General features: G+C 50.6%; 1 protein-coding gene across 1 annotated transcript in view; it reads left to right on the top strand.

Annotated features, from left to right (window-relative positions):
* Positions 1 to 13366, top strand: part of Sdk1 (sidekick cell adhesion molecule 1) — an 866268-nt gene that overhangs the window by 778387 nt on the left and 74515 nt on the right. The window contains exons 31-32 of the mRNA XM_076840017.1: positions 6465 to 6568; positions 9687 to 9757. Of these exons, the coding sequence (XP_076696132.1) occupies positions 6465 to 6568; positions 9687 to 9757 (175 nt within the window). The remainder of the gene's footprint in view (positions 1 to 6464; positions 6569 to 9686; positions 9758 to 13366) is intronic.

The raw sequence follows: 13366 nt of genomic DNA on the forward strand, positions 1-13366 counted from the left end.
TGGCTCTCAGGCTTGGGCTCACTCTGGAGCTGGTGATCCGGGCAGGTCACAGGCCGAGGGGAGGCCCTGCCTCAGCAGAGCTGCACCAAGAGCTGCACCCACGCATTGCCAGACATTCCCCCAGATGCCTGAAGCGGCAATAGTGCTGTACCTGCCTGCTGTGCTGTGTCCTGTACAACCACAATTAGGATAAACTTTAATGGTAAGCCATTGATGACAAAACTCATAGTAAAATAGAACAATATAACAATAGACTGTGATAAAAGTTACTTAAAACTTAGGGACTTGCTTATTTCTGGAATTTTCCATTTAATATTTTCTGATTTCAGACAGTCATGAGCAACTGAAAATGAGGAGAGCAAAATCTTGAGTGAGGGGGTGACTAAGAGTACAGCGCTGTCACCCGCAGCACCACTCCCATAGGTCATACGCTGCTCCCAGCAGCCCTGTGGAGGTGCAGGTCATGGTGTTTAGAATTCCACTTCACAAGTGAGAAGCTTGAGGCAGGATGTCTTAGGTGATGGGTGTGCAGTGCCTTGGCTGAGCCCTTGGCTCCTCTGTGGCTCTGTCTTTCTGTGGGCCTGTAGCTCAAGTCTTTGTGAACACCTTATCTCCTGGCAGCTGATTTATGAGGTCTCATGATATAAAGAAAAAGCAGTTCAGCACCAGCTCTCAGCCATCTGTCTCCCTGCGTAGTCTCGTGGCCTGGGAAAAGTTCATCACCAGATATTTGCCAAGCTCCCTCTCGTCACCTGTGAAAGGCAGGGCTGAAGGTCAATCCTGTGGTTCTTTCGGCCGAGTCCCCAACTGGCCTCATTATTGACCGCCAGCAAACTGGCAGCAAAAAATAGGCAATCCTGAATGGCCAGACTTCTCCCAGGCTTCTGCCAGCACCCAGTCACCCATGGAGCAACCGCAGTGGTGCTTGGGAGGTGTAGCTCCTAGCGCTCCAGAGGGGAGCCCTTCTTGGCACAGGTGTCAACTCTAGAATTCTCCTGTCATGCTCTGGGGTTCAGGTGAGTGTGGCCAGGCGTGCCCAGCCTTACTTAATAAACCACGCTCAATTGCCCTGGGTGCTGAGCTTAATTAGCAGCACCCATGGATATGAATAACTTCACCACTTTGTGAAACCATCTGAAACAAAGGGAAAAAAAAAAAAGATTCAGCACTTTTTTTCTGGAACCTTCTGAGATCGCCCAGATAATTGTGTGCTTAGTTTGGTCAAGAAAAGCAGAGGTTCATGTTTCAGGACAGGCAGTTTCATTTGGTACAGAGGACACTTTTATCAATTTCCTAACAGGCCAGAACTAGGACAAATACCTCCTCCACTTGTCAATAGAAAACACATCACGGGCAGAATCCCAAGGAAGCAATATTTTGTACACTGCTGTGGTATGATCGCCCTTCCTGCTTAATAATCCTGACAGCTCCATTTGACCTTTACCTGTCTTGTGAAACCCGCTTAAAAAAAAATTACTTAGTGCTTAACTGTCAAGATCTGTGACTGTGCCTGGATCTAGTTCCAGAGCACCAGGGAGAAGGTCACCTGAGACCTGTGTGGACGTCGTGAGCTCCTAGACAATGGTCAGGATTGTCAGACTGTGAGCCTGGCACAGATGTGCAGCAGAGAGAGGGGGCCATATGGACTTCAGGATGGACAGTGACCATGGACCCTGGGGGCTATGCATGGGTGAGCAGTAGACTCTGGCTTTCTGAGCTCTCTGCTGCAACAGGTGCCATGAACCCATAGAGAAAACATGAGGGCCAGAAGGGATTTCTCACATCAAACAGCAGGGACTCAGAGTCAACATGCTGACCCTAAATCCATCAGGGTCTTTATTTCTTCTTCTACATAATCTTCAAAAATACTGACTTTTAAAAATCAGGTAAATTGAGCCAAGGATTGTATGCATGGGTTGGATATTTTTTGTTCTCTGTGATGCAAATAATGAGTTCTTATTAGTTTTGATGCCTTTAAGATAAATAAATAAAAGGAGATAGCTTTTTTAATGCCCAGAACTCATACAGTTTTATACTGTAACCAAAACAATTGAAATATATAGGAACTCCTTTTGTTGATAAGACCCTAAAAATAGCTCTGAGGGAAGAACACTGAACTCTAAGCCATGCCCCACACCCCACGCAAAGCATTCTGGCTCCTGGAGGTGACATTCCTGTGTGTGATTAATAGTTGGAGCCAGCACCAGCACACACTTATTTCCTCAGTGTAATTGTTCGGGGGCTTGGGGAGCAGGGTTCTGAAGCAAATTTGGATAGCCAGGATCCTGTATTATCTACTGTGTTCATTTTCTGGGTGTTAGAGGTGGTTAGAAGCAAGAGTTTAGGTAACAGATGTCATCTCTAAAATGTACTTAAATCTATTAGGTTTCTGAGGTTGGATAGTGGAGATTTGGAAGGGGAGGTATGTAGAATATGCAAATGGCCAGGGGAAGCAGCCCCCCGCATCAAAGGGCTTCCTGAAAGAAAGCAAGAGGACTCAGAGGAAAGCCTTCAGGAAGACCAGAGAGAGAAAGCCACCTTTGTTAATTGCCTACCATATGCCAAGATCCACTAGACTCCATGAGGGGGGTTGGTTATGAAATTTAATTTCTGCAACATCCCTGAGAAGTGTCAATACCATCCTCTCCATTTTAATAGATGGAAAAAGTGACAGCCATAGAAGCTAAATGACTTGCCCCAGTTTGTAGTGGCAGAGCCAGAATGGAAATTCTGCTTGCCAACTCCAAAGCAGAGGCTTGAATTGGCGAGAGAAAGAGAGAGAGAGAGAGAGAGAGAGAGCGAGCGAGCGTACGGAATTTGGGGGAATTAGAAGAGATGAATGGGAGAGTTCCAGAGCCATTTGTTCCTTTGCTTCTGTCTCAAGTAGTCACTGAAGTCCTGGTCCCCACAGCATGGAGTTTGGCTTGGGCTTGAGGTAGTCTGGAGGTGCCAGGGCCAGGAAGTGGAAGAGGAGCAGAAGAGGAGCAGCTCTGCAGAGGGGTGGAGTGGGGTAGGGTCAGTGTGCACAGGATGCTGCTCAGTCAGCCCCGAGCCAGGGAACCTGGCTTTGAAGTGCAGCATCCCTGGAGCTGATGGAGAAGGGCTATCACATGTCTCATCTGGACAGTGGGTGCCATTCCCTTGTGCAGGCATGTGTGTGAGCCCAGCGGCTCCCCGAGGCAGCTCATCATGTTTGTTGAATGAGGCGAGCCTGGCAGAATCTGAGCCTGCTGCTGAACTGTGTCCTCTCTCCTTGCACTCAGCCCTGTGAATCTCAGAGCTGGACAAGATTCATCACTGTGTGGCATTCTGTGCCCACAGAGGTTATAGACCCAAATGGGATTATGGGGAGAGAGTCTTCAAGAAGCATTCAGTGTGGCCCCAAACCCCTAAATCATTAGTGAACAGTGAAGTCCTGCGCTACACGCTGCTAAATGTAAGGCCGAGTCTTTTCTGAAGCTCCTTCCACACACCGGACAGGTGTTAGTTTCTACCCATGTCCTCTGCTCCTGGCATTGTCCTCTTTTGTTCTTTCCTTCAGTAAAGGACAACTGTGCACCTGGTGCGGCAGGCACCATTCCTGGTGCTGGAGCTACTGCAGGAAGTGAGGTAGACAAGGTCCTTCCTCCTGGATGTTGCCTCTTGTAATGTCGTCAAGGAAAGAGAGATTGGGATAAAGGAGATGAGGGAAATAAACAAGGTCTGAGGACAGCTGGCAGGACAGGCACATTAGCTATTTAAGCTGATGCTAAAGGGTGACATTGTAACAGCTAATGTTAAGTGAGTGCTTACACTGTGCTAGACTCTCCTAAGACCTCACCTGAATTTAGTCATCTTGTCACACTTGTGATATGAGCATTATTACCCACCCAGATAAGGAAGTGGGGCAATGTGGCCTATCCAGGGTGACTGGGAACCAAGCTAAGCACTTTGACTTCAGAGTTCACGTGCCAAAGGGCCATCTGGACCACCTCCTGTGTCAGGAGGAGAAGCTGCTGTCATTGAATATGTGGGCAGCTAAGGTGGGTGAGGCTGGGCCCTCACAGGGCAAAGCCCATCATCATCACTGAACAGTCACAACTGGGAGGCTAGGAGCAAGTGGAAGTCCTTTGTTTATTTGAACTAAAACAAGGCTTTCCCTAGAAGCCTGCAGCAGAGACCGCCATAGCTGTGGGACTTTGAAAGTATCTCCATTAAGGCTCTCTGGAGTCCTGAGGCTTCTGGTCGCTGCCCTTCCCAGCTGCAGGAGCTGAGTGCAGAGCGGCCCCGCCAAGCCAGTGGGAAGCAGCCAGGAAGAGTTGGTTGCTGGGGGCTTGAGGTGGAGCATCCCTGGAGCTATTGGAGGAGGATTGTAATCCATCTCAAGCACGAGTGTTATGGAAGCAGGGGAACTGGAAAGGTTTTCTGTTCATAGTTTCCAGAAATGGTTATCGGTTTCCTACAAAGCAGGACCCTTTCTCTAAACAAGTATTTTCCACCCTGAGTGCACAAACCAGACATCAGTAGAGTGGCTGCTGCTGCTGTTGGGTGATAGGGCTCTGCACTCACGGGGTCCTTAGTCTCAGGGGTTCCAAGTCTTGGTTGCAAAACCCCCAGGCTATAGGTTGTCTCTAGATGGGTGGTGAAGAGGGAGGACTGGCTTTCAGGTGAGGAGAACTTGGGCTTAGACTGGCAGTCAGGGGGACCTAGAGTTGGCTTGGGATTGAGGACAGGGATTTGAGGGTCCTGATCACCCTCAAGTCTTCTGGCCTGGAACACAGAGGATGGTGCAGCTGTGGCTTGATGCAGAGCTGCTGCTGGGGAGAGGGAGACGATATGGCCTCCCTGCCTGCCCATGCGGAAGTGAAGGGCAACCAGGAAGAGCCGGTCGGCCTGACACTGAGCCAGCCAGGGCATTTGTCACTGACTGACTCTGTGACATGAAGAAGGGACATCATCTGTGTAGTCTGAAGTCTCAGCTTAGGTTTGGCATGAGGCTTGGCTTGTGAGCCCCAACAGCCATCATGGCTCGGTGGCTGAGAGGGGAAGAAAGGAGGAAAACCAAGGAGGAAAGGCTTTAGGGCTTGTGTGCTCCACTGAAACCCGGGAGGCAGGTTGGCAAGGAAAATACAGGTTTTATTCAAAGCTTTGAGCAAGATAGAGAACTTTCAGTCTCAAAGCTCCTTCTTCAGAGAACTCAGGGGGTAGAAAGCTTTTATGAGAGGAAGAGTTGTAAAAGGCAGGAATTTCACAGGCTTCTCTCTTCCAAGACATTGGCCTTGAGTCTCTGTTGCCTCCTTATCACATCAAAGGGCACCTGACCTCCTGGGCCAGCATCTGCATCTTCTTTCCAGATAAACATGCTACTTTTTGATGGAGGAGAGGAAAGGCATTGCAGAGGGACTTCTTTAGAAACCGGTTTAGAAACCGAGAGAAAGGGAGGAAGGGATGTTAAAGATGGGGAATAGATTAGGGAAAGGTTGGGTGGGGAGGAGGAAGTCACTCTAAGAAAAAACATCTTTTCAAGGATATACTTTAAAGAAATGCTTCCCCTATTGCTGTTATGGAAGGAAGAAAAGAAGGGAGGGCGGGCTGGGGAGCAGGCACAGCTAGGCCTGAAGTATGAGCACTAAGCAGAGCATTGGTGCCCTAACATCTTCATCAGGGGTCTGGGACATTTTTCACAGGGACAGTTGACATGGACATTGTATTATGTGACATAGGAATGTTGCTTCAGGACAAGCCCCTATTCCAATCCTGGCTGTGCCATTTACCAGTCCTCTGGCAGTGGGCAAGTGAATTGGCCCGACTGGCCTGTTTTCTCAGCCTGGAAATGGACATAGCGATGACTCCTGCCCATCAAGCCACCGTGCAGGCCAAATGGGGTGATGCTTACCAAGTGCCTGGTCCCAGGCAGGTTCAGTAAATGGGAGGGAGAGGTTGGTGGCCCTCCCAGCTGGGCAGAGTTCGACCTGGGCTGACCCCTGAGGTTGGGCCAGGGAAGACTATGCGCAGGAGCACTAGGAGCAGAGGGGTACCTCAGGCAGACGCCCGCTTTGCAGGTCAGTGCTAGGGCTGATCTAATTAGCATCTCCTGGCAACCTTGCCCCTCAATTTCCCCAGAGGGCAGTGGCTGGCTGTGGACTCTCACTGTGGAGATGGTGGTGCCTCCTAGGCCAGGATACTCTCCCAGATCTCTGCTCTGGGAAATCCTCCTACCCTGATATCACAGTCCAGGGTGTTCACAGGCTGTTCACACAGCTGTGGGTTCACAGCTCTGGGCCTGAAGATTCATTGTAATTTTCCACGGTCCCCTTAGAGGCCCCATTTATTGTACCTGGGGGTGATTTAATGGCCCATCTCTACTGGCACAAGAGCCCCGCACTCTCAGGGCTGGGAAGGTACCTGCCTTCCCTCTGTGCTTGCCCAGGATGGATGGAACAAGGTGGGAGGTGCGCCACAGTCACAGTCTCTCTCCACTTCAGGCTGAGGCCCTTCACCTCCTACAAGCTGCGCCTGAAAGCTACCAATGACATCGGGGACAGCGACTTCAGTTCAGAGACGGAGGCGGTCACCACACTGCAGGACGGTGAGCAAGTTGAGGCTCAACCATTCTCTACTGCTGTCCCTGAGGCCCCAAACACATGCTCCTAGAGAGAGGCCCCACTATGTCTTGAGCCAGGAAGGAAGGGATCACCAGGGAGCAGTGGCGAGCAGCGGAATCCCATTAGTGACAGACAGCTTCCAGTGTTCCTGCCTGCCCTGTGGTCGTAAATCAAGGCTTCAAGGGCTTCCAAATGGAATGGAACTTTCTTTGATTGGCTTCCAAAGCCCCTTACATCCATTAGCATCCCAGAAGTTGAATAATTGATAGGGTCATTAAAAATGAATATCAGCGGGTAGCTGGGTTTAAGAGGTTTCCCCAGTTTTTCTCAAGGCCCTTGGTTTGAGAATAGCACAGGCAGGTCAAGGAAGGCAGAGCTCCTCAGAGCACCAGGTGGTTCTTCACCCGCATCCTGCCTCAGAGGCTCTGGGCCTGAAGATTCATTGTAATTTTCTATGCCCCATCCTGTTAGGCCGAAGAGACCCCAGGGGACAGCTCCATCAGATGTGTGGAACAGCGATGGTCTGGTGGCCTGTGGGATGGAAACGATGGATGTTATGTAACAGGCACAGAGCCGGCCCCAGGCCTGAGCACTTAGTCCACCCAGCAGTGCTTGATAATAATTCCCTAAGCCAAGCCCAAAGCCCTGTCTTTCCCATTTAACGCACCAGTGGAAAGATTTCCAAATAGACCAGCTTCCAGCCACTCACCCTGTGACCTCACATCTCCATTTTTTTTTTTTTTTTTTAGAACCTAGAAGTTTAGTGTTTCCTAAACAGAGCCTCACAGGACCTTAGGGACCAGCCCAGGGAGGAGGGGAACCATATTCAACTCCTCAGCAACACATAAAAACTGATTTTTGCTAGAAAACTAGTTCTCCCAGTGGGGTAGAATCTGCTGGTTTTGTGCCCTGATGCCCTCTGGCCTCCAGGAGGCCCTTGACCTGCCCTTGAGGACTGACTGCCCCACTCCTTGAGCCTCTCCCAAACTATTTCCTAGGCACTAAACCTGGGAGTTTATTGGAGCCTGGAGGAAAGGCAGGAGGGGAGAGAAGCCTTCAGAGGCTTGGGGGAGAATCCCCAATTCAGAGTCCTGTGGGGCTCAGCAGCTCTGCTGGGCAGGGGAGCCAGTCAGCCCCAGGGAGCTCCTAGGTCAAGGCAGAGGTAAAGAATCCACAAACCCCTTCATTCATGACTGAGGCTCCATGCAGTCCCAAAGCCTTCCAATTCATACACTTCAAGTCGGGGCCAACTTCACGCTAAACCACCACCAGGAAGGTTGGCACTGGAACTAAAGCATCATCTGAAACTGAAAATGCTTTCGTTTTAATTTACATTTAACACAATTGAGGTAATTTTTGCAACTGTGCACTAATTCGTAGAAGAAAGAAGAAAGACACATAACAAGCTGATTTTATTGTTGGGTTATCTCTGACAAACCATGTGAGCACAAGATCCGACAGCCTCTCTGTGACCTGCGGGAATGGGCCATTTTTTGAAAAACCATTCGAGGGACTCTCCAAGCTCCCAGGCCTTTCTCAGTCCTTTGATATTCAAATCAGTGCTTTTGATGCACCTATCTGAGCATCTTCCTTCTCTGAGATTTGCAATTTCCCTTTGCATCAGATTTGCATTGTATTTGTGTTGCTTTGTCTCCTGCTGAGAGCTGCGATTGACAGGCACAGGCTGACCCTGCTTGATGGGGAGGGTCCTTGGAGTGTGTGGATGGTTTACTGATAAAGATTTTCTTATTACCGTGATTTTTATTTCCTGCATAACCTCACAGCTTGAGAATGTTGAGAGGCCCCTATAATTGCAGTCTGCTGTGAGGGGCTCTCAGGAAGGCTAGATGAAGGGCCCACAGTGAGGACAGGCCAGCAGGAGTTCCAAGGGTGGATGGAGACCTTGCTGTGTGAGGCAGAACTGGGGCTGGGTGTGGCTGGCAGATCCAGAGGAGATTCACAGAGCTTGACCTGGCAAGAGTTTTAGACCCAGAGTGGAGAGTCTGCCAGGCACAGACAGGGTCTGGGGACACCCTCAATCTTATGCAGTTCAGTGGATGTTTATTGGAGGTAGAATATGTGTCAGGCCTCTGCTGTGACCTTATAGCCGAGGAGACATGGGGAGGTCAGTTCAGTACATTAAAAGGACCGCATCAATTTGGAAGGAGCAGAGGGCATAGAAAAGGAGTCAAAGATGACCTCCTGGGTATGGCGGGTGACAGAAGGCCACACTTTGGCCAGGGACAGGGCTTGACATGGGCAGAGGTCAAAACAACCTGGTCTTTTCAAAGACCATGGCCGCAGGACCCTGACTGGCTGCCTTTGGCCTTGCTGCCCAGCCAGCAACAGCCTCACCAGAGATCAGCCCTCTTAACAGTCACATTAGAATTTGAACCAAGAACACTGGGTCCAAGGAGTTCCTAGAGAAGGGGACCTCAACTAAGGACAGTGGGGTTCTTGTTCTCCACAAACTGGCAGAAATGAACTTAAGGACACATGAGTTAGAGACAGCTATCTAGGAAAGCTGACACACATTTGAGGAGAATGCTGGCCATCTCCAGAGTGACAATCTGCAACCCCTTGCTCTGGGATGTTAATGTTCATAGAGGGACAGAAGCCAGGGCTGAACTAGAGAGAGAGTGTCAGGGTGGAGTTATACAACTTCATGCCAGCTTCCCCTGCCCTTCCGTCTTTCCTTCCTGGTGTCACTTTTTGTGGGCAAGGATGAGGGCCAAGGGTGGTTGGCCAAGGTCGAGGGCTGGGTGTTCCTAGTTGCTTCCTTTGCACTCCAATGGCTCTTGGGTTTTTTCTGCATTTGTTTATGGACACTTTTCTTTTGAGATTCAGTATATCTTTCTTTTTCTGTATCTCCAAACTCCTATCTCAGTGTGACCGTCTGTCCTTCTCAGAAGCAGCTCTGACCTAAGAGACTTCTAGAATGATGTATGCCCACCCTACCCTCACAGATCTGGAACCATAGGGAGGGACTGGACAGGATGCTGTGGGGAAGGCCCAGAGAAGGCTGCCCCTGGGATGGAGGCAGAGCTTGTCGCGGCCAGGCTCACCACTGTTCTAACCCTGCTTCTTCTTCCCTGGCTTCAGTTCCAGGAGAGCCTCCAGGGTCTGTCTCCGCAACCCCGCACACCACCTCCTCGGTCCTGATCCAGTGGCAGGTAAGAGCTGGGAGACCTCAGTGTTTATGAAATAGGCTCTCATTCCCTGGCTGGTCCAGTGGCTGGACACAGATGCAAGCAGAGCCCCTGCCAAGTGTTTGAGTGGAAGAAGGGACACAGTCTGGTCAGGCTGGCAAACGGAAGAGAAAATGATGTGGAAGTGTAACTTCCAAAGTGCTAGAAACAGGTCTGCGGTGCGCATACAGAGGGAACCGGGCAGGGCCTCTGGGGCAGCCAGGTTGTTCAGAGCCTTAGAGCTGCTGTCTGTCTAGGAGCCTGTGACAAAGGGCTCTGGACTTGGGCTTCCTCCTCCAGAACAGAACCAATGGTCCACAGGGCAGTGAACTCCAGCCCGCAGTTGTCTTTTCTAGAGAAATCAATGACAGCAGATAAAATAGCTACAGGATTACATGTACTTGCACAAAGTCTGTGATTTTAATCTCCAGTGAACATTGAACCAAACCCAAGAAGCTTCTTCTGCATAATCACACCACTCTGCTGGCCCATTGGCAGGGACACAACACCCTCTCTGCCTTATTTCTAATTCTTATTTCTAATTTGGTAACCAAGAAGTGTATTGAGGACACAAATGACAGAGGGGCAGAAGTGCCAGAGAAAGGCACAGAGATCCCTGGGAAAGAACAGCTAAGGGATGATGGAGGGAATCTGCAGGAGAGGGCTCGGCTCAGGGTCCCAGGAGCCCAGGTCCAGGAGCAGAGGAGGCAGATGCTGCGTTCCCCAGGGCTGGAGCTTGCCTGGGCAGGAACAGCAGGCTGACAGGCCAGTGGGCAGGGTGAGGACAGTGATGAGAGGACAAGCAGGGCGTCTGGCTAACTGGGAAGTCCCTGATGCCAGAATGGGGGTGTCATGCTGGGGAATGGGGACAGATACCAGCAAGAGTGGTATTCAGTGCCATAGCAAGGTTTACTGGGCCCAGGAGCAGCCCTCTGATCTGGGGGATCAAGAGGGTGGCCTGCATGGTCATGAGACTGTTCCTTCAGATGACAGTACTGTCAAGGAGAATGGAAGGTGCCAGCTCAAGGACAGCAGGAAGTCAGCAGGCAGAAAACGTTCAAGAGGTCAGGAAACAAAGGAAACTCAGTGATGCTGATGACCACCAGGCGCCAGAGGTCTGGACATGGCCTTGGAGAGCTGAGAGGGCCGTTTCTTGACCATGCAGACTGTGTCAGCCTAGTGGAAGCTGGGAGAGTGTCCACTGGAAAGGCATAGGAGTGACCTGGTGGGGGAGCAGTAGGGGAAGGGACAGGAGTGCTAGGCCATTGGGAAGCTCATCCCAAGGCGAGCACCTCCCTGGGCCCTGGAGAAGGGCACTGGAGTGGCAGCACTTAGCTCTGCAGGCCTGGAGGACAGGGACAGGGCAGCCACCAGCATGGGCACCTACAAGGGCCTGGGCAAGGAGTGATGGGAAGGAGCTGAGGGAAGGAAGTGAGTCAGGAGACCAGGGCAGCTGGTAGACCCCATAAGAGCAGGAGTATGCCTGACCTGGCCAGCTGGTGACCGGTGACTCCTGAGGGTGCTGGTCTTCCGCGATGTTGTCACTTGAAGTCTCAGGTTGAATCCTGTGAAATACCATCACATTTAAAGTACAAAAGAGGCAATTTTGTGGGGTTCCCCCTGATGAACTGTGACTTACAAGGGTGGATTCCATAACAAAGGGGGGGTTTCTTCCAGGTGCCCATCATCTCCTTCAAGTAGTGAGAGGATGCTGGGGCCATTTCTTCACCTCCTGTCTATGGCTGGGAATCTTCCAAGGTGACCAAAGATATTTCCTAGTGTTTTCCAAGTTTACCAGAGTGTAGGGCATGGGGCCAGGATCATGAAGCCTCCAACCCAGGCTCTGACCTGCCTTGAATTGTCTGAGCAAAGTGACAAAGGACCTAGCCCCTAACTCTCCTGGACCACTATGACCCTCTGGCTCCAGGTTTCTCTCTAGAAGCAAAGTTCTCAAAGGTGCGAGCTCCCTGGTGTTCCAGGTCTCCACAGCCCTTGCTTTGGCCTTGACTTCCTCTAGGGCCGTGCTGGGCCCTGGAAACATTCAAAATGGAAATTCAAGGTCCCCAGCCCTGGATACTCCCACCTTCCACAAACATAATCAGCTGAAAGGAGATTGGTCCTTTGTATATGCTAAACTCTGCCAGAAAATCAGCATTTTCTTTGTGAACATGGTAGTGGCCTGCCAATAACTAGGTAAACTCCTTTTCCATAAAGGCAGCTGGTGCTCAGGCTGGGACACTCATTCCCCTAAACAAGGGGCTGTGTTTGCCCCAGCGTCCTGCCTCCCCACAGCACAGCTCCAGGCCCCTCCATTGCTGCTGGACAGCTCTGAAGCATTGGGCTGCTCCAAGGGAACTTGGCATATGTGTCCATCAGCTGTCCTCTCCAGAGCCTAACAGAACAAACTAATTGCATGAAGCCCAGAGCAGGAGGTGGTCAATACGCTGCATTGTACAAATGAATGCCTGTCAACTGCCAGGCAATTGAAGTACAATTAAAATTATGAGTAATTTACTAAATCAGAGCGAATAGAACAAAGAAAAAGAAACTAGGTTTAAATATAGATTTGCATTCCAAATGAAATGTTTCACCTGTAAATCTTTATTTTTTAAAATTTGTTTAAAAATGCCAACACTAGCTGAAATTTCAAGGCAGCAGACCCCCCGAAATGCCTCCCCCAGCAGTCTGTCAGATTTCATTCTTCTTTGTGGGATAATCAATCTCACCTTTCATGGTTCCGCTTCTGTTTGAATTCTTAGGATTTGAACGCACATCCTAGACAGGGGTGCACTGCATTCCCGCTGAGCACTGCTCATAACGGGCAGTGAGGTTTATGAATTGATGGCAGCAGGGGAGCTAGCTCTTCCAAACCTTCCCGAGGACCACACAGCCTGCCACACACGGCCCCTGTGCCGCTCAGATTCCTCTATGTCCATTTGGAGACAGTTTCTAGCAAAGACAAAGTCCTAACCAATAGATGACTTTATACTTGAAGCTGTCAGCTGAGGATGGACTAAGCATTGTCAGGGCAGAGGACAGGTGCCTGGGCACTGGGGGAGAGGGGCTGCAGACTTCTTCCAAACAAATCTCAGGGATGTCCTGCTTCACCCTGGGCAGAGGGCTGCAGATGACTGTAGACCCAAGGAGCTCTTTCAGGCTGTTATGAGACAACAGCCAGGGGGCCACTGACTGGCTGATGGGACAGCTGAGCACACTTTACAGGAAGGACAGGCCTCCCAGATCCAAGGCAGGGCAAAGACACAGCCGAAGCAGAGGCTGTGCTGTGTTTGACCCTGTGTTTTCATGGGAAGGCACCTTGAGCCTCCTGTGTTCCTCTGAACTACTGGGATTTAATCCCAGAGGGAATCTGTGTTCCACTCTCCGGAAAGCAGAAGTCAGGGGAATATAAACACAGACCCCAGGGGGCATGGCACTCCCATCAGATCTGGACTTGAGTCACAGCCCGAGATCATGTTCCCCAGAAGACCTTCCTTTGAAGTGAGGAAAAGTAGGTCCTGCCCACCTTCCTCCCCACCTAAGCAGAGGGGAAGCAGGCATGTGGCTCAGGCCATCCTCTCAACCCAGTGGTCCAGA

The sequence above is a fragment of the Callospermophilus lateralis genome, chromosome 19 (assembly GCF_048772815.1).
Source record: "Callospermophilus lateralis isolate mCalLat2 chromosome 19, mCalLat2.hap1, whole genome shotgun sequence".
NCBI classification, from domain to species: Eukaryota; Metazoa; Chordata; class Mammalia; order Rodentia; family Sciuridae; genus Callospermophilus; species Callospermophilus lateralis.